The 26279-nt window shown below is 42.8% G+C and overlaps 2 protein-coding genes across 3 annotated transcripts; one reads left to right on the top strand and one right to left on the bottom strand.

Annotated features, from left to right (window-relative positions):
* Positions 1-5832: 5832 nt before the first annotated feature.
* On the bottom strand, positions 5833-11133 carry MESD (mesoderm development LRP chaperone). Its single transcript, XM_070762160.1, has 3 exons — positions 10882-11133; positions 9426-9658; positions 5833-6522 (listed from the first exon to the last, which is right to left on the bottom strand). Exons 1-3 carry the CDS (start codon positions 11041-11043, stop codon positions 6279-6281), a joined length of 639 nt encoding a protein of 212 aa, XP_070618261.1. The 5' UTR covers positions 11044-11133; the 3' UTR covers positions 5833-6278.
* Positions 11134-20150: 9017 nt separating this feature from the next.
* On the top strand, positions 20151-24418 carry TLNRD1 (talin rod domain containing 1). Of its 2 annotated transcripts, none has more exons than XM_070763602.1 (2): positions 20151-20274; positions 21389-24418. In XM_070763602.1, the coding sequence occupies exon 2, from the start codon at positions 21851-21853 to the stop codon at positions 22907-22909; it is 1059 nt and encodes a 352-aa protein (XP_070619703.1). In that variant the 5' UTR covers positions 20151-20274; positions 21389-21850; the 3' UTR covers positions 22910-24418. The 2 variants fall into 2 exon arrangements, with proteins under 2 accessions (XP_070619703.1, XP_070619702.1); XM_070763601.1 differs by lacking the exon at positions 20151-20274 and adding an exon at positions 20325-21025.
* The last annotated feature ends 1861 nt before the right edge of the window (positions 24419-26279 follow it).

Raw genomic sequence — 26279 nt, 5'->3', positions numbered from 1 at the left:
ATAGAAACATAGAAGTCTGACGGCAGAAAAAGACCTCCTGGTCCATCTAGTCTGCCCTTATACTATTTTCTGTATTTTATCTTAGGATGGATATATGTTTATCCCAGGCATGTTTAAATTCAGTTACTGTGGATTTATCTACAACGTCTGCTGGAAGTTTGTTCCAAGGATCTACTACTCTTTCAGTAAAATAATATTTTCTCATGTTGCTTTTGATCTTTCCCCCAACTAACTTCAGATTGTGTCCCCTTGTTCTTGTGTTCACTTTCCTTTTAAAACACTTCCCTCCTGGACCTTGTTTAACCCTTTAATATATTTAAATGTTTCGATCATGTCCCCCCTTCTCCTTCTGTCCTCCAGACTATACAGATTGAGTTCATTAAGTCTTTCCTGATATGTTTATGCTTAAGACCTTCCACCATTCTTGTAGCCCGTCTTTGGACCCGTTCAATTTTGTCAATATCTTTTTGTAGGTGAAGTCTCCAGAACTGAACACAGTATTCCAAATGTGGTCTCACCAGCATTCTATATAGCGGGATCATAATCTCCCTCTTCCTGCTTGTTATACCTCTAGCTATGCAGCCAAGCATCCTACTTGCTTTCCCTACCGCCTGACTGCACTGTTCACCCATTTTGAGACTGTCAGAAATCACTACCCCTAAATCCTTCTCTTTTGAAGTATTTGCTAACACAGAACTGCCAATGCAATACTCAGATTGAGGATTCCTTTTCCCCAAGTGCATTATTTTACATTTGGAAACATTAAACTGCAGTTTCCATTGCTTTGACCATTTATCTAGTAAAGCTAAATCATTTACCATATTACAGACGCCTCCAGGATATGGTACTATCCTGGTTTGTACGTCAACATCTTATGCAAGCCTAAACAACTGGGTTAAACTTGGTGAACTTGATTTAGTCAACCGCAGGCCGAAAAGCTGGGTCAACACAAGCTAATAGTACAGCAATCGTCTATCTTATGCTTGCTTGCCCTCTAGTGGAGTTCTTCAGTTTAAGAGGCTAAAAAAACCCCATATTTCTGAGTTCTTTCTGTTCTGGTCTGACTGGGATCTGGCTGGCTGCTCCAAGAATACAAGCTTTACAGGCCTGTAGTTTTCAAAATGACACTTCTTTATTTATTTCTTCCACATTGGAATTTGTCGTATACGTCTCCGGCTTGCAAAATTCATTCCAATCTCACAGACAAAAACTATAAAGTTATAATTCTTTTTAAAACAACAGGCTGTCTACTTCAAACATCTTCTTATCTCTGGGTCAGGTTTACGCTACTTAAAATAGTTTTATTATAATAATAATTAATAATAATAATTTATTAATTTGTATGCCGCCCCTCTCCGAAGACTCGGGGCGGCTCACAACAATGATAAAAACAATATTATAGTGAAACAAATCTAATATTAAAAAAGAAATATATAAAACCCTATCATATTAAAACCAGACAACACATACATACCAAACATAAAATATAAAGAGCCTGGGGGAAAGGTGTCTCAAATCCCCCATGCCTGGCAGTATAGGTGGGTCTTGAGTAGTTTACGAAAGACAAGGAGGGTGGGGGCAATTCTAATCTCCGGGGGGAGTTGATTCCAGAGGGCCGGGGCCGCCACAGAGAAGGCTCTTGCCCTGGGGCCTGCCCGATGACATTGTTTAGATGACATTGTTTAGTCGACATGACCCGGAGAAGGCCAACTCTGTGGGACCTTATCAGTCGCTGGGATTCGTGCGGTAGCAGGCTGTTCCGGAGGTACTCTGGTCCAATGCCATGTAGGGCTTTAAAGGTCATAACCAATACTTTGAATTATGACCGGAAACTGATCGGCAACCAATGCAGGCCAGGGAATGTTGTAGAAACGTGGGCGAACCTCGAGGTGATGAGGGCATGAGTGACTGTGAGCAATGACTCCCTGTCTAAGTAGGGCCGCAACTGGTGCACCAGGCGAACCTGGGCAAACGCCCTCCTCCCCACAGCTGAAAGATGATGTTCCAATGTCAGCTGTGTATCGAGGACGCCCAAGTTGCGTACCCTCTCTGAGGGGGTCAGTAATTCCCCCCCCAGGGTGATGGACGGACAGATGGAATTGTCCTTGGGAGGCAAGACCCACAGCCACTCCATCTAGACTGGGTTGAGTTTGAGTTTGTTGACACCCATCCATTATGCATTATACAGACTCACTTCTCCGGAGAAACGGCAAACGCATCCATCTTGTTTATAGCACTTTGTAGAAAAGCATTTATCTCTTCCGTTCAATCCTGGATGTGATGTCATTAGAAGAAGTTTTAACACAAAGCTGATGTATGTCTATGGGAAATTTGAGGATGCCATCTACTGGTGGAAAAAGAACATAATATTTTGGTGGAAGACAGAGGAGAAAGGGGGAAAAGAGGAAAATGATGTGCAGCTGTCGATTGACCTTGTTTACAGAAAAATATTTTGGAAACTATAAAATCTTCAAGGAGTGATTACTTTGAACTACAGAATTTGGCCTTGACTTTAACGTTAGTGGAAGATAACAAATCTTCAACTTGGAAAGGAGCAGAATAAAATTGGATATTTGGATACTAGAAAATTAAAATTTAAAGAGAGTTTATGGACATTAAATTTGAATCAGAAAAATATTATCGTAAAACCGTAAAGACGGTAACATGGATAAAATGGAACTGTGGATATATGAAGAATTGATGGAGATCTCAAAAACTATGTACATGAAGTTTTAAAACTGGTAAAATGTGAATTGATGTTGGATGATACAAAATGTGTAGAAAATACATTGCTGGAGAACTAAGGAAAAAATAGGACAAAAAATAGAAAGAAACAAACTGATAAATGATTTCATTGGGATTCAAAGTGGTATAGAAAAAATAGGCAGAAAAATATATTGCCAAAAAAAAAATCAACTAAGAAATAAAGGGTGTAATAGCGGGAAGATCTTAAGAGGTTGAAGGAAACTTTATCAAATAATATGCTTAAAAGGTGAATTAAAAAGAATTAAAAAGTGTTGTGATTCAGCCTGAGGCTGCTCAGGGACCAGCTGTGTCTCTGCTGGCTCCATGCCCAGAGGAGGAGGACAGCGAAGGGGAGGGGGCTGAACAGTCGGACGGGGGAGAGGAAAGTCAGGAATGGGACGAAGGAGAACAGCATGAGAGCCCCGGGGGAGGGGGGCTCTCCCCAGCCAGTAGCTTGGAGTCATTAGGTGATGACGCACAAGCCGTCATTGACATGCGACAGAGACTTCAGATCAAAGAAAGGAGCAATTAAAGAAGTATTATCAGCACTGAATTAGGAACAGCTGGGCTTGGGTGTGGTCCTCCTTGGCAGGGTTTAAAAGGCAGGCAAGCCCTTGAAGCCATGTGGCGTGTTATTAGTTGGTGTTACGGTGTCCTGCTTTGTTCTCGACGTCTTTGTTCCTGGCTTGTGGCCCAGCAGTTTGGAAGACCCGTGGGAGGTGTAGGTCTGCTATCTACAGCCTCGTCTTGGCAGCAAGAATCCTGTATTGCTGCATGGACTTTTGTCTTTGTGGATATATCTGAAGATACAGCGTTTTCCTGTTTGTAAGGACATTTTCTGTTACCTGTGTTTTTCTTGAATTTTATAAACTGCCTTTGCCTTTTACCGGTGTGTCTGGCTTCTCTTTTTGGGTTGGTCTTGGCTTCTGGAGTGACCCAGACAGAACAAAAAGAAAATTGAAAAGAATTTAAAATAATTTAAAAAAAAGAAAGTATACATACAGAAGGAACAAAGAAAAAAAAAGAAAACAACCAATAGAAGGGGGAAAAAAGAAGTTATGAGATGGAATTTTTGAGACCAAACGAAAAAGATTGAAGAGATGTTCTAGTTGACTGAATTATATTAATGTGATTAACTCTGTTGTTTGATCATTTTAAGTGGTTTTCAAGTAAAACTGGCATATGAGGTCACAATGTTTAGAAATAAAATGAAATATACTCAAATAAAGGATATAAATGTGAAAGATGAAAACTAGTAATATGGCTTGCTTTTAAATGATAATTTAGGATGGGAAGAACACAGATATTAGAAAAACTGCTCGCACGAAAATGCATTTATTTGTCCTTTGAAAAACTCTTTCAAAACAAAACCAAGGGGGGGGAACGATGGAAGGAGGAAGCAGATAAATTTAGCATCAAGGATAAACAGTAAATTATCACTCCAATCGCCCTCCAAAGTTCAAAGCTTTTATAGAACAACCTTCGCATGTAAAATGTCAATTTGTTAAAACAGGCCAAACTTCTGGAAGAGATTTGTACATTACATTAGCCAGACTTCAAAACAAGCACATTTCCTTTGTTATTCGGCGTACACACAGCACCACCACGTGGATAGTCTGGGCTGACATCAGATACCCTTGCAAGAGAAGGGAAAGATGGATAAAGAATTCCAAATAGCAATCTCTTGTGAAAAAATTATAGAAATTTATTGAAGTTTCGGAGGAAGCGTTCATACAAACAGCAACTTTTCCTTAGTTATCTTTTTTTTTTAAAGAAAAAAAAAACCCCTGCCATGGTTGTTCCAAATATTGCACGTTTTCCATGGCACTGGAGAATATAAAATTAACAGCAAGTTAAATCCAAAATACAATTGCCACAAACTTGAACTGAACTTTTTCGGTTAACATTTTAGAAGAAATCAATGCAACTTGTAATGTATCCATTCGCATGGATGTGTTTATCCACAGGAAAAAACATACCATATTCCCACAAACTTTGCTTTTTTGCAATCAATTGAACTGTATCTGGGAGTATTCCTCACGTTTTATGCTACAAATCAATGAAGTAGTAGTATATCAATCGAATTAGTGTGGCGATTCTCTAGCCTTATTAGCTAATTAACAAAGTTTTATTTCAGTTTCTGTGTGGAATACTGGATGATCAGTATTTTAAAAGCAAATTAACTTAGAAACTGTCTCTCTGGATCCGTTTTGGTATAATCAGTGAGCAAGCTACGGATTTTAAGATGCAATGGAAAGCGTATTGTTAATTGGGATTAAACCAAATACAGTGGTACCTCGGTACTCGAACGCTTCCTTTCTCGTACATTTCGGATAACGAACATAATTTTCGGCAAAAATTTGCTTCGGTATCTGAACAAAAATTCAGATACCGAACAGCCAGAGAAAATTTTGTTCATTATCCGAAATGTAATCCCGGCAGCTTCAGGGGGCTGAGGAGCTCTCTAAGAGCTCCAAGCTGCAGGAAAGGTGGGGGCTGCTGCAATCTTGGCAGCTTCTGGGGGCTCCTTTCCTCATTGCTTCCTTTTATTACCTGTAAGCAGCTTCAAAAACTTTCTCCTTCCCTGTGGCTGCAACAGCGGCGGCTTCCCTTCCAGTAGCAAGAGCGCCGGGAACGTCACGTAATGAAGGGAAGCTGCTGGAGCGGCAGCAACTGCTGAGATGGCTCCAGCAGCTTCCCTTCATCACGTGACGTTCCCGGCGCTCTTGCTACTGGAAGGGAAGCTGCCGCTGTAGCAGCCACAGGGAAGGAGAAAGGTTTTGAAGCTGCTTACAGGTAATAAAAGGAAGCAATGAGGAAAGGAGCCCCCCAAAGTTGCCGGGATTGCAGCAGCTCCCACCTTTCCTGCAGCTTGGAGTAGCGAATTTATTTATCCCATTGGAAATAAAGAAAATAGATTTAATTGGTTCCCAGCGAGTTAACAGGGGCTGGGAACCAATTCAATCCATTTCCATTATTTCCTATGGGATAAATAAATTCGGTACTCGACCAAATCGGTTCTCCACACTTCTGGAACGAATTGTGGTCGAGTACCGAGGTACCACTGTATTGTGTGTGTGTGGGGGGAAGTCTAGCTTTTCCTTCTCCCTATTCTTTTGAACCATCTGTGATACCACCTGTAACAATCAGCTCTCCACTCAATCATCCTTATCTCCTGGACCAGGGGTAGGTAGGCAAAGTTGGCTCTTCTATGTAGACTTCAACTCCCAGAATTCCTGAGCTAGCATGATTGGCTCAGGAATTCTGGGAGTTGAAGCCCACAAGTCATAGAAGAGCCAACTTTGCCTTGGACAAAGTCCATAATACTAAACTGATAAAGAGACTTGAGACTTAATAGTTGATTGAATGTAAGCAGCCTACAGCCATTAACCACCAACACTGCCTTTTCTAAATGAAGGCCTCTCATTAATAAGTAAACTGCTCCCTTAACCATTAATACTTTGAAACTTGCAAAACCGTTTTCTCAGTTGGAAATGTTCTAAACCTCTTTTGATAGTATTTCGGTGCATTTATCAAAGATCCTCTTTTTCCTTCCTTGCACGGTTGCTGTCCGTAACAGTTCCAGGTTTCAACTCTGGGTCCTTTTTAGGTTTCAGTTTGTTTTTTTCCTTTTCTCCGCCTCCTTTACCGGGGTAGACTTGACCTTCCACAGTGACATCCTGACATCTCTCTTGATTTATCAGAAAGTCTTTGATCTCCCACGCGTAGCTTCCGTCGCGCAGCATAAAAATGGCACGGTTTGAACCGACGATGAACCTAGATTTCGGAAGATATTCACTTAAGTCTTTGGTAAACTGCTACATTTCAGGAGAGAAGAAATCCAGAAATATGGCTATGTGCCACCCAGAGTTACTCTGGGAGAGATGGGTGGTCATAAATGTGACTAATAAATCCAGAATCTGGATTAGATGTTCAAGTATTAATTGGCACAGCTGCATTTTAAAAAGGTAAATTGGTGCTCAAACTGGGTTTCATTATAGCATGCAATAGTTTTATTATATTGTAAAGACTTTTTCCACTAGTTTAATAAATGGAGCCTTATATACAAGTTTGGAATGAGATAGATAGGAAGATTTCAGCATGATTACATAAACCTACCACTCCCGTGGTGCTTCAGAGAAAAACATTAAGCACCTGTATCAAACATGTGAGGAAACAGTATTGTCTGGATAACCTAAAACAGACCTATGACAATATTGGATCAGTGTTTAAAATCCAACTGCAATCAACCCCACCTATATATATAAATATATATATATTTATATACTTATATATTTATTTATTTATTTGATTTGTATGCCGCCCCTCTCTGTAGACTCGGGGCGGCTAACAACAGTAATAAAAAAACCAGCATGTAAATCCAATACTAAAACAACTAAAAAACCCTTTTTGTAAAACCAAACATCCATACACACAAACATACCATGCATGAATTGTAAAGGCCTAGGGGGAAAGAATATCTCAGTTCCCCCATGCCTGATGGCAGAGGTGGGTTTTAAGGAGCTTATGAAAGGCAAGAAGGGTGGGGGCAATTCTAATCTCCAGGGGGAGTTGGTTCCAGAGGGCCGGGGCCGCCACAGAGAAGGCTTTTCCCTTGGGCCCTGCCAAACGACATTGTTTTCTTGACGGGACCTGGAGAAGCCCACTCTGTGGGACCTAACCGGTCGCTGGGATTCGTGCGGCAGAAGGCGGTCTCGTAGATACCCTGGTCTGGTGCCATAAAGGGCATATTATGTTATGACCGTGCCCAGATGTAAAAAAAATATATTCATTTCACATAAAAGTAAAAGAAAGAAGTGGACAACCCTTGCACTAAGGTTTACTCCCCGGATAATGCATGCAGGTTTCAATTTAGATCAGAGAAAAATACACTGCAAAGAGGAAAACAAGCTACATAGACAAATGTACAGGACTCAGTCAATAAAATATGCTGCTCAAAAAAATAAAGGGAACACTCAAAGATATGAATGAATGAAATGTGAATGAAATAACACATCCTAGATCTGAATGAATGAAATATTCTCATTGAAATATTCTCATGTGCACAACTATTCCATTTGCAACTGACTGTCAATCAGTGATGCTTCCTAAGTGGACAGTTTAATTTCACAGAAGTTTGATTTACTTGAAGTTATATTCTGTTTTTTAAGTGTCCTTTTATTTTTATTTAGCAGTGTACTACGTTTACCTGGTGATTTTCCCCAAATAAATTCCTTAAAATATGAGGAGCAGTTTAAATATATTTCAAGTAAAGTACAAGTGATGATCCTTGATTTACAGCCACAATGGAGTCTGGTATTTCTGTCATAAGTCAACCCACCCATGTGTCTAGGCTCAATTTTACAACTATTTTTTGCAGCTGTCATTAAGCAAGTAAATGTATTCTTAAGGGCATTTTTCTTGGGGGGGGGGGCAGAAAGTGTAAAAAAACCCATTGTAAATTGTGGGCACATGACGATAGAACACTGCAACTATCAGTAAAGATGAGCAATGTTTCAAACGGGACACTGGGAATCACTGTTACAAGTAGGAGAATGCTACCTATTGTACTTTTCGGAGTATAAGATGCACCTTAGTTTTGTGGGAGAAAATAGAGGGGGGGAATCTACCTATCAGGTATTCACCTGGCTAGCATCCTTAATCTGGTTAGCTTCAGAACAATATTTTATCCCGTTCAGGACTGAAAAAAAACTTTTTCGGTAGCAATGATAACAAGCCTGCAAAGACTTAAGGCTGGGAAAAAACGTTATTCAGGATAGCAATGAAAAAATTCTGCAAGCCTGGACGATTGTTAGCACCTCATTAGGGCTGGTGGGGAAAAAAGCTACTTTTGGAGTATAACATGCACCCAAATTTTCAGCCTCTTTTGGGGAGGGAATGGTGTGTCTTATACTCTGAAAAATACAGTATTTTTAAATAATTCTCCAGTGAAAAGAACTCTAAGCAGGTGTGGAGAAATCACACAACTTAAAATTTTACATAAATGGTATTTCACGCCAGTAAAACTAGCACACTTCCCGAGGAAAGGAAAAGGAAATTGCTGGCATGGTTGCCAAATAAAAGGAGTTTTTATGCATATGCTCTGGGAATGTGTTGAAGTTCAAAAATTTTGGAAGGAAGTACAGAATGAAATTAATAATATGCTAAACATTAATTGGATAATCACGAAAGAATTAGCAACACTAGTTAAATATGGGGAATTACGAGAATTTAAAGAAATCAAAACAGCAGCTTTGGAAAGCGCTCAAGCAGTAGTGGTATTAGGGTGGAAGGATAGCAATAAATGGACAATCCAGAATTGGTACTGGTACATGGTGGACCACATCCACTTCGAAATTATGGTAATAAGATTAAATAACTTTGATGAAAATAAATTGGAGAAGCTGATGGCACGATGGAATAAAGTGAAAAATTATATCTTAAGTAGAATTTATGACGACAATGTGAAAAATAAATTCCAATCACGTTTTGTATGTAAAGAAATGTAAACCGGAGCTAAGGAAGAAATTGAAACTTATTGCAAATAATTTAACCCCCTAAATGGTGGTGGGGTTTTATTGGTGTTGGGCACTTTTTCTTTAAGTATATATATATATTTTTTGTTGTAATAAAATTTAATAAAAATATATTATTAAAAAAAAACCTCTAATGGGTTTTACCTCTGTACATCATAATTGGCATTGAAGAGGCTCCCTTGCCACAGGTTTGTAATTTGCTCCGTCTCCTTCTCAGTGGGGTCTCCTGACACAGTGACAAACATCATGAGAGTTTTCCCCTTTTTGGTCATTTTCAAGATGCTCTCAGGTTTTCCTGGATCGAGCTTGGAGAAGTCGATTGGTGCAGATTGGCGCTTGTGCTCAGGTAGATCTCCTTCCTCTATATCGTCGTCCTCCTGTTTTTGAAAGAAAGTAGGAACCTTGAAAAGACTTTGAAAAGGAAAAGAAGCCTTAAACCATCTCCAAAGGATACAAGCCGATCCCTGAAATAACGAATCACTTATTCATTCTTTTTGCATCCTTTACACTCAATTCGTTAGTGGACTAAATCAGACATCTCCAACCTTAACAACTTTAAGACTCGCAGCTTCAACTCCCAGAGCCAACTGGCTGATGAACTCTGGAGGTTGAGGTCTATATAAGGTTGATATTCCTGGAGGCGCCTGTAATATGGCAAATTATTTAGCTTTACTAGGTAAGTGGTCAAAGCAATGGAAACTGCAGTTTAATGTTTCCAAATGTAAAACAATGCACTTGGGGAAAAGGAATCCTCAATCTGAGTATTGTATTGGCAGTTCTGAGTTAGCAAAAACTTCAGAAGAGAAGGATTTAAAGGTAGTGATTTCTGTCAGTCTCAAAATGGGGGAACAGTGCGGCCAGGCAGTAGGAAGAGCAAGTAGAATGCTTGGCTGCATAGCTAGAGGTATAACAAGCAGGAAGAGGGAGATTGTGATCCCGCTGTATAGAGCGCTGGTGAGACCCCATTTGGAGTACTGTGTTCAGTTCTGGAGACCTCACCTACAAAAAGATATGGATAAAATTGAACGGGCTACAAAAACGGTGGAAGGTCCTAAGCATAATACTATGTTTCTAGAAGTGTTATGGAAATATAACATCAACAAAGTTTACTGTAAAAGAAAGGGTTAGAAAGTTTCCGTTTTTGTCCTTTGTTTGTTTGTATATTATGTCTGTATACGTTTGCATTAAGTTTGTGGTTTGTTTTAAATGTACTTTTTAATGTTTTTTAAAAAAATTAAATGACAAACAAACAAACCAATCAGCCTTGCTGAATGGCCAAAGATCCTGGTTTTGTTTTGTTTTTTAAAAAATAGTAACCACCACCTCTGGCTTTACACCCCCCCCCCCGGGCTTTGCAAATCTTTGCAAATAATCCCCCCCTCCCACTTTGCAAATCATGGTTTAAGTATACACACGTTCTCTGCATATCTGCATATAAGCTAGTGCAATAAGCCAATTGTGGTTTATTGCACTCGCTGGGATTGGTGGAACCAACGGCTTATTGCAATGTGGCTTATTGCACCAGCTAGGGTTGCTGGAGGGCAGGAAAGGGGGAAGAGGACAGTGGGGGATTCTTCCTCCTCCTCCTCTTCGCCTATACCTCCCATTGCTCCAACAGCCGAGCCATGTCGGCATCGTTGTAGTCCCGGATGTCTTTCTTCTTCCCCCCCGGCTTGTCGGAGCTCTTCTTCGGCTCATCCGCGGCCACCAAGCAAGCGCAGAGAACCACCGCCACGAAGAGCCACCAACAGGCCGCCGCCATCTTCTCCCGCCCACCTCGGAAGGGGAGTAGGAAGCCGAAGATTCGCCCGCCCGACTGATGGGGAGGTCCTCTGCGCAGGCGCAGCAGGCCTGAAAATGAGGAAAAACCGGGAGGCGCTGGGCGCGACAAGCACTATTTAAACAAGGAGCTTTACAAGTGAGGCAGAAGGAAAGGGGGAGGCGGATTGTACTACTTTGGATTCTAAGGGGGGATTGTTTTTTTTAATTATAAACACGCTTATCTGATTCCTCTACTTTTCTTCTTTTTTAAAAAAGCAAGCAGAAATTCAGTTTTCGTTGCAGACTGAGATAATCCCAGACAATCCAAAACTGTAATTTTGTATACACCTCCTTGGGAGAAAACTCCTTAAAGCGTGCACGCAGGTCGTTTATTTCTGAATCCATAAATACAGGACTTGGAAGGGAACAGCCAACCAAGTGATAAAGAATGCTATTTTTTTATTTTCTCCTTCATAGTCTTTATTTTAAATTTTCCAATGTTAAAAAACAAACAAACGCAAAATACAAATAGAAAAAGAACAAGACAAAGAAAAAAATAAAAAGTAAAAAATAATAAGAATCAAATTGAACAAATACAGGAGACACACCTATATAAACGTCAGGAGCAACATACACTATTTTGTGTCAAAGTATGTATACTACTTTCCTACTTCACTTAAGTTGGTGCATGTTTTTTTGCCATTTAATTTAATAATAATAATTTATTAGATTTGTATGCCGCCCCTCTCCAAAGACTCATTTGCAATTTAACCCATAGTTTCATATATACTGTACATGAATATTTTGTCATTCAGGTTTTCTCGTAAACACAATATTTGTGTTACATGATCAGGAAGTTGTTTCGCTACACATTGGCCATTACAAATGTGTGTGTCTGTGTGTGTATGTATGTATGTAATAATAATAATAATAATAATAATAATAATAATAATAATAATAATAATAATAATTCTTCAAAGTGTTGGTTATGATCTTTAAAGCCCTACTGGACCAGAGTACCTCCGGAACCGCCTGTTACCGCACGAATCCCAGCGACCAATAAGGTCCCACAGAGTTGGCCTTCTCCGGGTCCCGTCGACTAAACAATGTCATTTGGCGGGCCCCAGGGGAAGAACCTTCTCTGTGGCAGCCCCGGCCCTCTGGAATCAACTCCCCCCGGAGATTAGAACTGCCCCCACCCTCCTTGTCTTTCGTAAATTACTCAAGACCCATCTATACCGCCAGGCGTGGGGGAGTTGAGACGCCTTTCCCCCAGGCTTTTTTATATTTATGTTTGGATATGTATGTGTTTGTTTTTTAAATATGATAGAGTTTTTATGTGCTTTTAATATTAGATTTGTTTTCGCTAGAATATTGTTTTTATTGTTGTTGTGAGCCGCCCCGAGTCTTCGGAGAGGGGCGGCATACAAATCTAATAAATAATAATAATAATAATAATAATAATAATAATAATAATAATTTATTAGATTTTTATGCCGCCCCTCTCCACAGACTCGGCAGCATGTATGTATGTATGTATGTATTTACGTATTTATTTATTTATTTAATTAATTAATTAATTAATTAATTTATAGGCCGCCTCACTCCTGACAGACTCAGGATGGTGTACAACAATAAAATTTGATCAAATGGGAGATCTTGAGTTCAAGTTCTGCCTTAACCATGAAAGCCAGCTTGGTATCTTGGACCAATCACTAGAAGATATGAATTCTGGTCCCTTCTTAGGCATGAAACCCGGCTGGGTGATTTGGGCCACTCCCTCTTTCTTAGCCCAACCCACCTCACAGTGTTGTTGTGGGGGGAAATAGGAAGGTGTGCTGGATATGTTTGCCTCTTTAAGAAGAATACAAATAGATAAATCTTGTATATTTTTATAAATATTTATTTTCACAATCTTTTCATGATAGATAATAGCAACTGGAACAGGAAAGTGTACAATAGGGCAGAAAATAAGATTGTAGTTGATTAGTTAGAGCAGTGTTTCCCAACCTTGGCATCTTGGAGAGATCTGGACTTCAACTCCCAGAATTCCCCAGCCAGCGAATGCTGGCTGGGGAATTCTGGGAGTTGAAGTCCAAATATCTTCAAGTTGCCAAGGTTGGGAAACACTGAGTTAGAGAGTGCTGACACATGCCTGAGGCAATTTATGCTGTGTTTGATTGCCATAAGTATAAAGTGGGCATTTTAAAGAAAATAGAATAGAATAGAATAGAATAGAAACAGGAACAAGAACAAGAACAGAACAGAATAGAATAGAAACAGGAACAAGAATAGAATAGAATAGACTAGAATAGAATAGAATGGAATGGAATGGAATGGAATAGAATAGAATTCTTTATTGGCCAAGTGTGATTGGATACACAAGGAATTTGTCTGGGTGCATATGCTCTCAGTGTACATAAAATAAAATATACATTTGTCAAGAATCATGAGGTAAAAAACACTTAATGATTGTCATGGGGTCAAACAAGCAATGAGGAAACAATATTAATAAAAATCTTAAGGATAAAAGCAACAAGTTACAGTCATACAGTCATAAGTGGGAGGAAACGGGTGATAGGAATGAGGAAAAACTAGTAGTAATAGTAGTGCAGACTTAGTAAATAGTTTGACAGTGTTGAGGGAATTATTTGTTTAGCAGAATTATTTGTTTAGCAGCCTTTTTCTTCTGTGTTCCATATACGTTTGATTTACCAGGATGTTCTTGAGTTCCCGACTAATTTGTGTTTGTTCTTTCTGGATGACGTCGAATGATAAATATGTACAGTGTTCCCTCGATTTTCACGGGTTCGAACATCGCGAAAACTCTATACCGTGGTTTTTCAAAAATATTAATTAAAAAATACTTTGCAGGTTTTTCCCCTATACCACGTTTTTCCCCGCCCGATGACGTCATATGTCATCGCCAAACTTTCATCCGCCTTTAATAAATATTTTTTTTTAATAAACTTTAATAAATAAACATGATGAGTAATAATCTAAATGGTTTCTAAGGGAATGGGAAATTGTAATTTAGGGGTTTAAAGTGTTAAGGGAAGGCTTGAGATACTGTTCATAGCCAAAAATAGTTTTATTTACTTCCGCATCTGTACTTCGCGGAAATTCGACTTTCGCAGGAGATCTCGGAACGCATCCCCCGCGAAAGTCGAGGGAACACTGTATATATATATATATTAGTGTGTCTGACTTTTAGCTGGATGGCTTCTGGTCAGTTCTCTGACAGAATACAAATACAGTAGTCCCTCACCTATCGCTGGTGTTACGTTCCAGACCTGGCCGCGATAGGTGAAATCCGCGATGGGGAATTTATCGACTGATAGTACTTATTTAAGTATTTATATTGTAATTGTTTGGTAAGTTTTCATTGTTTTAAGTGTTTATAGACGCTTCCCACACAGTATTTATTTTAGATACAGTCCTGTATTTAAATACAGTATTTACAATTTTAGATTTTTTTTTTTTAAAAAAACCTGCCGATCGAGTTCGGCGGGCTGTTTAAATCTGCCGATCGACTTCCTCAGAAACCCGCGATGAAGTGAAGCCGCAGTAGGTGAAGCGCGGTATAGCGAGGGAGTACTGTACGTACACAATTTATATTTTTATAGAGAAATAAAAGATTTATTTTAAACATTTAAAAACTATATTTATTTTCATAATCTTTTAACGATAAATACCAGGCCATGTTTTTAGATGACTTTCCTGGTCTTAGGATACTTTTTTAAAGGGTGTTTAGCCCTGGGCTAGCTATCCGAGTAATTGTGGTTTTGGTTGTTTTTTAAATGGGGAACAGGAATTGGAGACTCCCTTTTGGGCCTGTTTTCCTTAACATCAAAGGAGTTCACAGCATTTGTGCAGAAATTAAGTCGGCTCCCACCCTTCCTGACTTGCATTGTGTATAACCCAACCCTGTATGTGGCCCATGTGTGGCAGAAGCACCCGGTGTATATTTCCTGAAATGTATGGAAGGATTTTCACAGAAGCCTCAAAAATGTAATAATTCTCTTCGGTGAACTCGCAAAGCAGTTGTCAATTTTACTAATTTTACAGCTCTTTTGATCACTGTATTCATGTGCAAACGGGAAGTTTCTGACCAACCAATTCATTTTGCAGAATTGATATCTTGACTTCCCTTCTGCAGGAAGCTCCCCTTAGCACTGGAGAAATGTATACAGGTAGGTCATAACTAGTGCAAGTTTGATTCATGAGATATTTTAGTGTTGAATCATACACTGCTATCAGGTTGCAATTTAATGCAAGCCAAAATCCAGTGTGAGGCTAATGTGTTGGGGTTTTGGACACTGATTGGCATATGATGCAATACAATATGATAAATATATGGTGGAATATTTAAAAAAAAGTGTGCAAAAGGAAGAAAAGGAAGGATCCATCATTCAGGGAAAACTCAAAAAAGTAAAGGCTCCTTTTGAAGACGTATTGCATAATATAGGATAAAGTTTGTATATGAATGTATATACATGGAATGTATATTTTCCATTTATTTATTTTATTTATTTATTTCAATTTTTATTTTCCATTTGAATTACTGTAGTTAAGTATTTTATTTATTTATTTATTTATTTATTTATTTATTTATTTATTTATTAATTAGATTTGTATGCCGCCCCTTTCCGTAGACTCGGGGCGGCTCACAACACAATGAAACAATTCATAACAAATCTAATAATTTACAATTTAAAAATTTAAAGTAGTTAAGAAAACCCCATTTTTAAGCAGACATACCTACAAACATACCATACATAAATTATATAGGCCCGGGGGAGATATCTCAATTCCCCCATGCCTGACGACAAAGGTGGGTTTTGAGGAGTTTACGAAAGGCAAGGAGGGTAGGGGCAGTTCTAATCTCTGGGGGGAGCTGGTTCCAGAGAGTCGGGGCCGCCACAGAGAAGGCTCTTCCCCTGGGGTCCGCCAACCGACATTGTTTAGTTGACGGGACCCGGAGAAGTATGAGGCCTGTCTATCTAGATAGCTAGGACTGATATTTAGATTTTGTTTTTATTTCTTTTATCTCTTTTTTGAACTACTCTAGAAATTAGTCTACTCTATAGGTTTGTTAAAATTGAATTTAAGTTGTAGGTATGTTTTGTAATATTTTATTGTTACATGTACATTTATTTAAAAAAAATGTTTAAACTTTTTCCATGTCCCATTTTTGTCAGGCTGTAACCAGCTACCCTATTTTCCCTAGAAATATCACTCCCAATAGTGCAAATTCAAATAATGTGAATTTCATGGGGTTCATTATCAGCACTAATTGAAACCTAGTTGAATCTACAAAAATGTGGGTAGGTTGCTGAAGCCTCCAAAATCAGAGAATCTCTCAGGATTTGTAGGCAAAACCTAATCATCTTGGTTTGATGTACAGATTTTAGAATAGAATAGAATTCTTTATTGGCCAAGTGTGATTGGACACACCAGGAATTTGTCTTTGGTGCATACACTCTCAGTGTACATAAAAGAAAATACACATTTGTCAAGAATCATTTATTTATTTATTTATTTATTATTTAGATTTGTATGCCGCCCCTCTCCACGAACTCGGGGCGGCTCACAACAAAAATATAAACAATCGTACAAATCCAAATAGATTCAATAAATTTAAGTATTTAAAATAGTTTTAAAAAGAACCCCACTATATTAACAAGCACACACACAAACATACCATACATAAATTGTACGTGGCCGGGGGAGGTGTTTCAGTTCCCCCATGCCTGACGACAAAGGTGGGTTTTAAGAACTTTATGGAAGGCAGGGAGAGTAGAAGCAGTTCTAATCTCCAGCGGGAGTTGGTTCCAGAGGGCCGGGGCCGCCCCAGAGAAGGCTCTTCCCCTGGGGCCCGCCAACCAACATTGTTTAGTTGACGGGACCAGGAGAAGGCCCACTCTGTGGGACCTAATCGGTCGCTGGGATTCGTGCGGCAGAAGGCGGTCTCGGAGATATTCTGGTCCGATGCCATGAAGGGCTTTAAAGGTCATAACCAACACTTTGAATTGTGACCGGAAATTGATCGGCAGCCATGACGTACAACACTTAATGATTGTCATAGGGATCAAATAAGCAATGAAGAAACAATCAATATTAATAAAAATCTTAGGATACAAGCAAATCAGGGCATTTGAGTCAAAAGATATTTGAATCAACATCGATATTAAAAAGAAATATTTTATTTTATTTATTTTGTCCAATACACAATAATACACAATGAAGGTTATAGAGGATATAGTAGAGAAGAAATACGAGATATAGGAGAGGCTATAGGACAGGGGACAGAAGGCACTCTAGTGCGCTTATGTACGCCCCTTACTGATCTCTTAGGAATCTGGAGAGGTCAACCGTGGATAGTCTAATGGTAAAATGTTGGGGGTTAGGGGATGATACTATAGAGTCCGGTAAGGAGTTCCATGCTTCAACAACTCAATTACTAAAGTCATATTTTTTACAGTCAAGTTTGGAGCGGTTAATATTAAGCTTGAATCTGTTGCGTGCTCTTGTATTGTTGTGGTTGAAGCTGAAGTAGTCTTTGACAGGCAGGACAAATAAGCAACGAAGAAACAATCAATATTCATAAAAATCTTAAGGACACAACCAACAAGTTACAGTCATACAGTCATAAGTGGGAGGAAATGGGTGATAGGAATGATGAGAAAAAACTAGTAGTAATAGTAGTGCAGACTTAGTAAATAGTTTGACAGTGTTGAGGGAATTATTTCTTTAGCAGTGATGGTGAAAAAACTGTCCTTGTGTCTAGTTGTCTTGGCGTGCAGTGCTCTGTAGCGACGTTTTGAGGGTAGGAGTTGAAACAGTTTATGTCCAGGATGCGAGGTGTCAGTAAATATTAAAGTAAATATTAAAGAAAGTTTTGTATAATCGGGTGGGTGGATATAGGTACCATAAACCATAATGTGTTTCATTTTAGATATGTGTGAACCTGACCACCTTGGTTTGCAAACTATGTGGATCAGGGTACTACTCGGGTAGTACAAACAGATTTCAACAAACAGATTAGTTTAAGAAACTATCATTCCTGGTTTCTACAAATGTATGAACCAACCCTCCCAACCACCCCCTGAATTTCTTTCCACCAGACAAATTCAATCATCAGTTAGGGGTGCTTTGATTTTGATCCGTGAAGATTACAGGGTTGAATTCAACTGGCCCCTTCAAACTATGCAATGTAATGTTTACACAACTTACTAATGCTTGAAGCAGACATCTGGCAAATGTAAGCAGTAGGTTGGCACAAGCCAAATTAAAAGCAATGCCCACCATGGCTGGCTGAGATGTGCCAATCTAGATTGCGAGGAAGGACGAGACAGCAAAGATTGCCAGGTTTACTGACTGTGGTCTGACTTAGCACAACTTCCTGGCTTTGCATGCACAAAACAATCCACAAACGGAGCCTTATCTCGCAGGCAGAATTTGCTCCAATACATTGTGAACCAACAAACTACACAGCCACCCAATTTTTTCCTTCTGTGTTGCTTGAATCTGGCCAATCGGTTCTCCAAAACCGGCTGCAGGATGCAAAACAGCCCTCGACCTCTCACGGACCTTGGTCTGGTCACGGGGTGTTTTGCTTTCTGGTTTTATGATGACCTATTGTTTCAACGGTTTCACGCACACTTTTCCCCCCTTTTCTTTTAAAACATCGGGCAGGCGTCCAATAATGAATGAGAGACAGCGAAGGTCTCTCTTTTTACAGTATACTGTATATTATTATTTAAATTGTACCGTTTTCTAATTGGCCAGCAGGAACCAAACCAAGACCCAATCAGCTTGCAAGACCAATGGGCTGACCTCATTAGTTTGCATTGTTATTATTTCTCCCGCCCTTCGCCCCCTCCCCCTTATTTTTTGCTAGGTCAAAGAAGGGAAGGAGCAATAAATAAATAAATGAAAACAAACCAGCTGGCTTGGGCAGGGGGGGGGGCTCGATGGGCATCCGAGACATTATCAATGTTGCCAGCTTTTCAGTAGATGAATGGAATAGAATGGAATATTAGAATAGAATAGAATAGAACAGAACAGGAATTTTATTGGCCAAGTGTGATTGGGCACACAAGGAATTTGTCATTGGTGCATGGTCAGGTTTGCACAGCTGGTCAGAACTGCACAGCTAATAGAGCTGGGGATTATGATGTAGAGCAGAGGTCTTCAAACTTGGCAATTTTAAGACTTGTGGACTTCAACTCCCAGAATTCTCCAGCCAGCTATTTGGGGACCCCTGATGTAGAGGCTTTTTAGGTTTATAAATAATATATTCTATACTGGGGTTTTTTTGTATTTACCCCTCTTGTTCTTTGATATTGTTGGTATTTTAAAATATTAGAGATTTTAGATCAGTTATTTAGTTAACTAATTGGGTTTGCCACTGTATTGTATTGTTTTTATTATGTTGTAAGACGCCCCGAGTCTTCGGAAAGGGGAGGCATGGAAATCCAATAAATAAATCCAATAAATAAATAAATTTATTCTCACGACGCCCAGAATCCTACTGGAGTTGGGCGGCAGGGAAATCCAATTAGATAAATAAACAAATAATTACTAATAATGGGTGGCTTCGATTTGAAGCCTCGCCCCCCCTCTCCCCCAGCCACGTTCATTCTCCTACTTTGAAGTCCTCCAAGAGAGAGCTCCCGTTTGAAAGATAAAGAGGGGCAGGTGGTTGAGAATTTATGTATTTATTTGTTTCTTTTGTTTTGTCCAATACACAATAAAGGTTATAGAGGATATATACGAGTGGAATGTATCAAAGAGAGTATAGAAGAGAAATATAGGAGTAAAATATAACTAGAGAGAAATAGCAGAAAATATAAGAGATAAAAGAGATATAATAGATAGATGATGGATAGAAGAGAAGATATAGGAAAGACTATAGGACAGGGGACAGCAGGCTAATGCAGTCATAACTTTTTCTTAAAAAAAAAAACATTCGTCCTGAATGAATGCACAATTTAGACCAAGCTGGACAGCCGCCCAAAGCCCAAATGTGTGCCAAGGGCGGTAGAGGCGGCCGCGCTTGGCCCTTAAAAGAGAAAAACCAAAAGGCGGACTCTTTGCGCGAATCCAAACCCGGGAAGCGCAAGCAAGCCAAGGCGAAGCCGGAGACCGGTGGTGGCGGCGGCACCACCGCTTCTACCGCTGCCCTGCCTTTCCTCCCTCTCTTTCTCCCACCGGGGAGGAGTTTTCCGTAAGCAGCGGGCGTGGGCATTTAAAAGGAAGGGCGGCGACAAGCGGCACAAAAGATCGCTATAGGCTTAAAGCGAGGTTGCAGCGGAGGCAACGGGAGGGAAAAAGGGCGGCGGGAGGGAGCCAGGCAAAGCAAGCGAAAGCAAGCAGGCGCGTCGGCTAGGGCGCACGGCCGCCCGCCCTTCCTTCCTTCCTTCCCAGCCCCTGCGGCAGCCGAGGCATCCCGGCCGGGCGGTGAGAGAGCCCGCAGAGCGCCGCCGCCGCTTAGCGGGCATCCCTCCTCCACTTTTTAAAAGAAAGTTGGGAAGTCCGGAGGATCCCCCCCCCTTCCCTTCCCTTCCCAGCGGATAGGAAGTGTTGCTTTCCGGCCTCAGAGTCTACCCCACCCTCCTGGAAGTCGGGGCGTCCTCCAAGCTAGCCTTGGCCGGAGGAAGGGACCGAAGCCGGCGTGGATCCCGTCCCCGGAGGTTCCCCGAGCAGCCCTCCTCCTCCACCTGACCGGGGGGGCGAAGAGAGCTCCCCGAACTTCTCCGCCCGCCGAGCGGATGCGCCAACGCCTTTGGAGGCCGCCGGAGATGCGTCTCGCCGGAAACAGGGGAGCCAAGAGGGTGGCGTGATCGGGGCAAAAAGAGGCGAAGAAGCGGCCCAGAAGGATTCCAGGTCGGCCGAGGAAGGAAAGGTGGCCGCCGAGCGAGAGGCCCCCGCTGCGCCGCCGCTTCCCCCGGACGCCCGTGTCCTCCTTTGCTCCGGAGGTGAGCGCGTAAAAACGCTTCTTGGAGAGCCTGGCTGGCCTTCCCCTCCCTCCCTCGCCTGCCCGCCCGCCGTCGTCGCTGCTGCTGCTGCTGGGCTGCTCAAGCTGAGCCGGGCCACACCCTCGCCTGCTCTTCCTTGATAGCGGGGAGAGAGGAAAACCGGTCGCCCTCCCGCTTTCCACGCGAACGGGGCGGCAGGCCGGGTTTGCGCTTTTACGCAGCCCGCGGGGCCAGCTTCCCTCCCCAAAAGGCGTTGAAGTCTGTCGGGGGTCGCTGGCTCGCCGGAGGAAGAGGAGGAGGCGAGATCCTGGGCGAATGAAGCCAGCCGGGAAGTTTTAACGTTGCTCTTTGTATTATTGGCAGGTCTGCGTCGCGGCGGCAGCCGAGGAGGAGGAGGAGGCGGCTGGGTTCCACCTGGCCTCTCGGGGAGAGAAAAGTCAGCCGGAGCCGCGAAGATGCCCTTAAAGAACCGAGGCTTTGAGGGTCCCATGAGCCAGTGGCGGCCACCGCAGGGGTTTTCATCCGCAGGCTGGATGTTGTGACCTGTGTCTGGAGTGGCGGAAGCACCTTTTGGAAGGTGGAGGGGACCCTGGGTGGCTTCTGGCCCTGCTTGATTTCGACTCCTGCGGCGGGGGATCCGCAGGCCCCCTTTCTCTCCCTCCGGTGGCTCCAAGACTCTGGTTTTATTGGTGCAGATTAATGGAATGATGGTGCGGAAAGGGCAGAGCGATCCTGCCGGGCTCAGCGGGGGCTCCTCGGAAGGCAGCTGGAAGCGGGGTGGCGGCAGCGGAGTCCCCAGAGGCATGCGTGTGCCCCTCCGGCGCCATGGCTAGCGGCGGCTCTGACAAGTCCACGTCTGAGACATCCACCCCGGACGGCAGCGCTTTGCCAAGGAAGAAGCTCGTGGCCACCTGCGACCTGTGCAAGATCAAGATGCAGCTGGTGGCGGATCTGCTCCTGCTGACCAGCGAGAGCCGGCCTGTCCAGACGGAGAGCTTGTCCGTCTTCGGAGAATCCTTCGAAAAGTGCAGGGACACCATCATCGCCAGGACCAAAGGCCTCTCCATTTTGACCCACGACGCCCAGTGCCAACTCAACATGGGCCGTTTCGCTGAGGTGGGGGACATCCTGGGGGAGATGGGGGACTTGGTCGTCTCTCTGACCGAGTGCTCGGCCCACGCCGCTTACCTGGCGGCGGTGGAGACGCCGGGCGCTCAGCCGGCTGTACCCGGCTTGGTGGATCGCTACAAGGTGACCAGGTGTAAGCACGAGGTGGAACACGGATGTGGGGTCTTGAAGACCACCCCTCTGGTTGACCTGAGCCCTCAGCTCCTTCTGGAGGTCTCTCAGAACATGTCCAAGAACTTGAAGTTCCTGACCGACGCCTGCGTCCTGGCCAGCGAGAAGTCCAAGGACAGGTTCGCCAAGGAGCAGTTCAAGCTGAGCGTCAAATGCATGAGCACCAGCGCTTCTGCTCTCCTGGCTTGCGTCCGGGAGGTCAAGACGTCCCCCAGCGAGCTGACGCGCAACCGGTGTGTCTTGTTTAGCGGACCTTTGGTGCAGTCCGTGTGCGCGTTGGTGGGCTTTGCCACGGAGCCTCCGTTTTTGGGTCGAGCGGCCACCATCAACCCCGAGGGGAAAGCGGTGCAGACGGCCATTCTGGGCGGGGCGATGAGCGTTGTCTCGGCTTGCGTGCTCCTTACTCAGTGCCTCAGGGATATAGCCCAACACAACGACAGTAGCGCCAAGATGGCTGAATACAGGGAGAGGTTGAGGAACTCGGCGTGCGCGGTCTCCGATGGCTGCAACCTGTTGTCTCAGGCCCTAAGGGAACGCTCGTCACCCCGGACTTTACCACCAGCAAATGCAAATTCTGTGAATTAAATCTATTTGGGTTTGTAATTTTTTTTTAGATTGCATGGCCCGCCTTTCAGATAAAAGATACGGCATCCCTTTCCTGCCCCCAGGTTTTCTCTTTGTATACCAAAGAATTTGTGTAGCGCAGTCCTTTAATTCTTCTTCTGGCTAAAAAGTAACAGTGTGAGCAAGCTGTGAATCCGTGCTTTTTTAGCTTAACATGTCATAATGTTTTACCTGGGGAAGAGAACAGATGCACATCCCCTCCGCAAAATCTTTAAATCAGTGATGGCGAACCAATAGCACAGGTGCCACAGGTGGCGCACGGAGCCATATCTGCTGGCGCGCAAGCTGTTGCCCTAGCTCAGCTCCAACATGCATGTGTGGGCTGGCCAGCTGTTTGTGGCTGCACCGAGGCTCTGGGAGGGTGTTTTTGGCTTCCAGACAGCCTCAGGGGGATGGGGGAGCATGTTTTTACCCTCCCCTGGCTCCAGGGAAGCCTTTGGAGCCTGGGGAGGGCGAAACACGAGCCTACTGGGCCCACCAAAAATTGGGAATCAGTCTGTTTTCCGCCTCCAGAGGGCCTCCGAGAGGCCGGGGAAGCTGTTTTTGCCCTCCCCAGGCATTGAATCACGGGCGTGTGCGATAGCTTGCGTGCACGCTCTTTCGGCACCTGAGGACACAAAGGCTCGCCATCACTGCTTTAAATTATCCCTGCAGCCTTATATTTAAGCATGGAACTGTAGTGGTCTTAAGCAGGTAGAACTCCATTCAGGCAAGAAAGGGAGCAAAGGAAAAGCATTTCCTTCCTTCTGCTTGGCCCTAAATCAAGGTCAGTCCACGGAGGACAAGGGTCTCCTCTTTTGAGTAGGCCTTGTGCAAAATGATTTAAATGCCCTGTTCTTCGAATCGCTGGCTGCCAGGAGGCTCTTAGGACCTTGCCCAGGCTAGTAACCTTGGAATGATTTTTGAGGCTTTCATGCTTCGTTGCTTCCTTCTTTCGCTGAAGCCTGTGGTCACGCAGGGGTTACGGTAATCCTAGGAAAGGTTTACTGACGGGGGTCCAAGCTTCTTCTTTTTTTTTTTTTAATCGTGCTGGATGCGATTTTTTAAAAATGTTAAGAGATACGGGATGGTCCTACCAAAATGTCCTAGATTTTATTGTTCAGTTGAGCAGGAAGAAGAAAAAAGAGACAGAGAGAGAGAGAGAGAAGAAGAAAAAAAGTTACCTCAGTTTTCATGTACTCTGGAAGAAAGAAAACTTTTAAGAATGGGTGTAGCTACGATTTTATTTTTTATTTTTTTGTATGGTTACTTTGGAATCGAGTGATGGGTTATAGAAGTGCATTTGCAAAGCTGGGTGTCATTTTCGAATGGGGGGAGCTACTGTGAGTGTGTTAAAAATAGGGATTGGGTAAATTACACTATAACAATGAGTGGTTTTGATTTTTAATTATTATTTTTTCAGTGTTTTTTTTTTTTTAAATCTTGCATGTACTGGAGTATTTATTTCATCTATTAAAATGTTGTTTCTCAGCCTTTTGTGAATCTCTCTTAAAGAATACCCTCTGTTGTGTCAATGTGTCTTCTCCCCCACCCCCAAAAGTGGACGATTCGGGAGGAGGTTTAATTTAATATGAGCTTCTGTAGATTTGAATTCCCTTGACATTTTAAAGTGACACCTCCTTTTGCTTTCTCCTCTCCTTTGCTTGCATTTACCTGCATTGAACTTTGCCGAAGTTGGAGTTTGAGAACTTGAATGGCTATGTTCTTTTCCAGAATACAGTGATCCCCCGATCATTGTGAGGGTTCCGTTCCAGGACCCCCCGCAATGATCGGTTTTTCGCGAAGTAGCGCTGCGGAAGTAAAAACAGCTATGGTGTTTTTACTTCCGCAGCGCTAGCGAGGAGCCGAAGATTGGGGTTCCTGGGAAGGGGATTCAGCTGGGAAGCGGCGCTGGGGTTTCCCCACCGCCCACGCAAACTCCTCGCTGACGCTCGCCTGCCCTTCGCCCGCCCACGCCGCTCGCTCGCACCGCTTCCCAGCTGAGTTCTGAAGCCAATTCGCTTCAGGACTCAGCTGGGAAGCGGCGAGAATGAACGGCGTGGGCGGGCGAAGGGCGGGCGAGCGGCAGCAAGGAGTTTGCGTGGGCAGTGGGGAAACTCCTCGCTGATGCCCGCCGCTCGCCCTCCCGCCAGCAAGAGGGGGAAGACCCAGGGAAGCCGCCCAGCAGCTGATCTGCCCGGCGCCATCTACGCATGCGTGCCCATAGGAAAAAGGGCGTGCATGCGCAGATGGTGTTTTTACTTCCGGGTTCAAAAATCGCCATATAGCCATTTCGCAATGATCGGGAACGCAATACCCGGGGGATCACTGTATTCCCAAATGAGCTGTACTTTATCTGATCCAAATGTTCCAAAAATGGACCTTAGATATAGAAATATAGAAGATTGATGGCAGAAAAAGACCTCATGGTCCATCTAGTCTACCCTTATACGATTTCCTGTATTTTATCTTGGGATGGATTTTTGTTTATTCCAGGCATGTATAAATTCAGTGACTGTGGATTTACCAACCACGTCTGCTGGAAGTTTGTTCCAAGGATCTACTACTTTTTCAGTCAAATAGTATTTTCTCATGTTGCTTTTGATCTTTGCCCCAACTAACCTCAGATTGTGCCCCTTTGTTCTTGTGTTCACTTTTTCGGAGTATAAGACGCACTGTTAAAAACACTTCCCTCCTGAACTTTATTTACCTCTTTAACATATTTTAATGTTTCGATCATGTCCCCCATTTCCCTTCTGTCCTCCAGACTATACAGATGGAGTTCATGAAGTCTTTCCTGATACGTTTTATGCTTAAGACCTTCCACCATTTTTGTAGCCCGTCTTTGGACCCGTTCAATTTTATCCACCTCTTTTTGTAGGCGAGGTCTCCAGAACTGGACACAGTATTATTCCAAATGGGGTCTCACCAGCGCTCTATACAGCGGGATCACAATCTCCCTCTTCCTGCTTGTTATACCTCTATGCAGCCAAGCATTCTACTCGCTTTCCCTCCCTCTGTGTGTCTCTCTCTCTTGCTCTCTTGCTTCCTTTCTCTCTCTCTTGCTTTCTTTTTCTCTCTCTCCTGCTTTCTCTCTTTCTCTTGCTTTCTTTCTCTCTCTTTCTTTCTCTCACTCTCTTTCTCTCTCTCTTGCTTTCTTTCTCTTTCTCTATCCCCTCTTGTGGCACACCTGACCATGTTCCGCGGCACACTAGTGTGATGCGGCACACTGGTTGAAAAACACTGATCTAGAGCCCATGGAGCGACTCCCTCTGTTCAAGACATGCATGTTGTTTTCTTTAAAGCGTGGATATCAGAATTTGTCATGCTTTAGCAAAGCCCACATCACCTT

Source organism: Erythrolamprus reginae, chromosome 10, assembly GCF_031021105.1.
Source record: "Erythrolamprus reginae isolate rEryReg1 chromosome 10, rEryReg1.hap1, whole genome shotgun sequence".
Classification (NCBI taxonomy): domain Eukaryota; kingdom Metazoa; phylum Chordata; class Lepidosauria; order Squamata; family Dipsadidae; genus Erythrolamprus; species Erythrolamprus reginae.
Note: the sequence above shows the minus strand (reverse complement) of the source record. Positions and strands in the feature narration are given on the sequence as shown.

Coding starts and splice junctions, on each gene's coding strand:
- MESD (XM_070762160.1), bottom strand. CDS start 11,043: ATGGCGGCGGCCTGTTGGTGGCTCTTCGTGGCGGTGGTTCTCTGCGCT. Junction 9,659..10,881: donor GGCTGTTGGAGCAATGGGAG/GTATAGGCGAAG, acceptor TTTCAAAAACAG/GAGGACGACGATATAGAGGA. Junction 6,523..9,425: donor GCCAATTATGATGTACAGAG/GTAAAACCCATT, acceptor TCCGAAATCTAG/GTTCATCGTCGGTTCAAACC.
- TLNRD1 (XM_070763602.1), top strand. CDS start 21,851: ATGGCTAGCGGCGGCTCTGACAAGTCCACGTCTGAGACATCCACCCCG.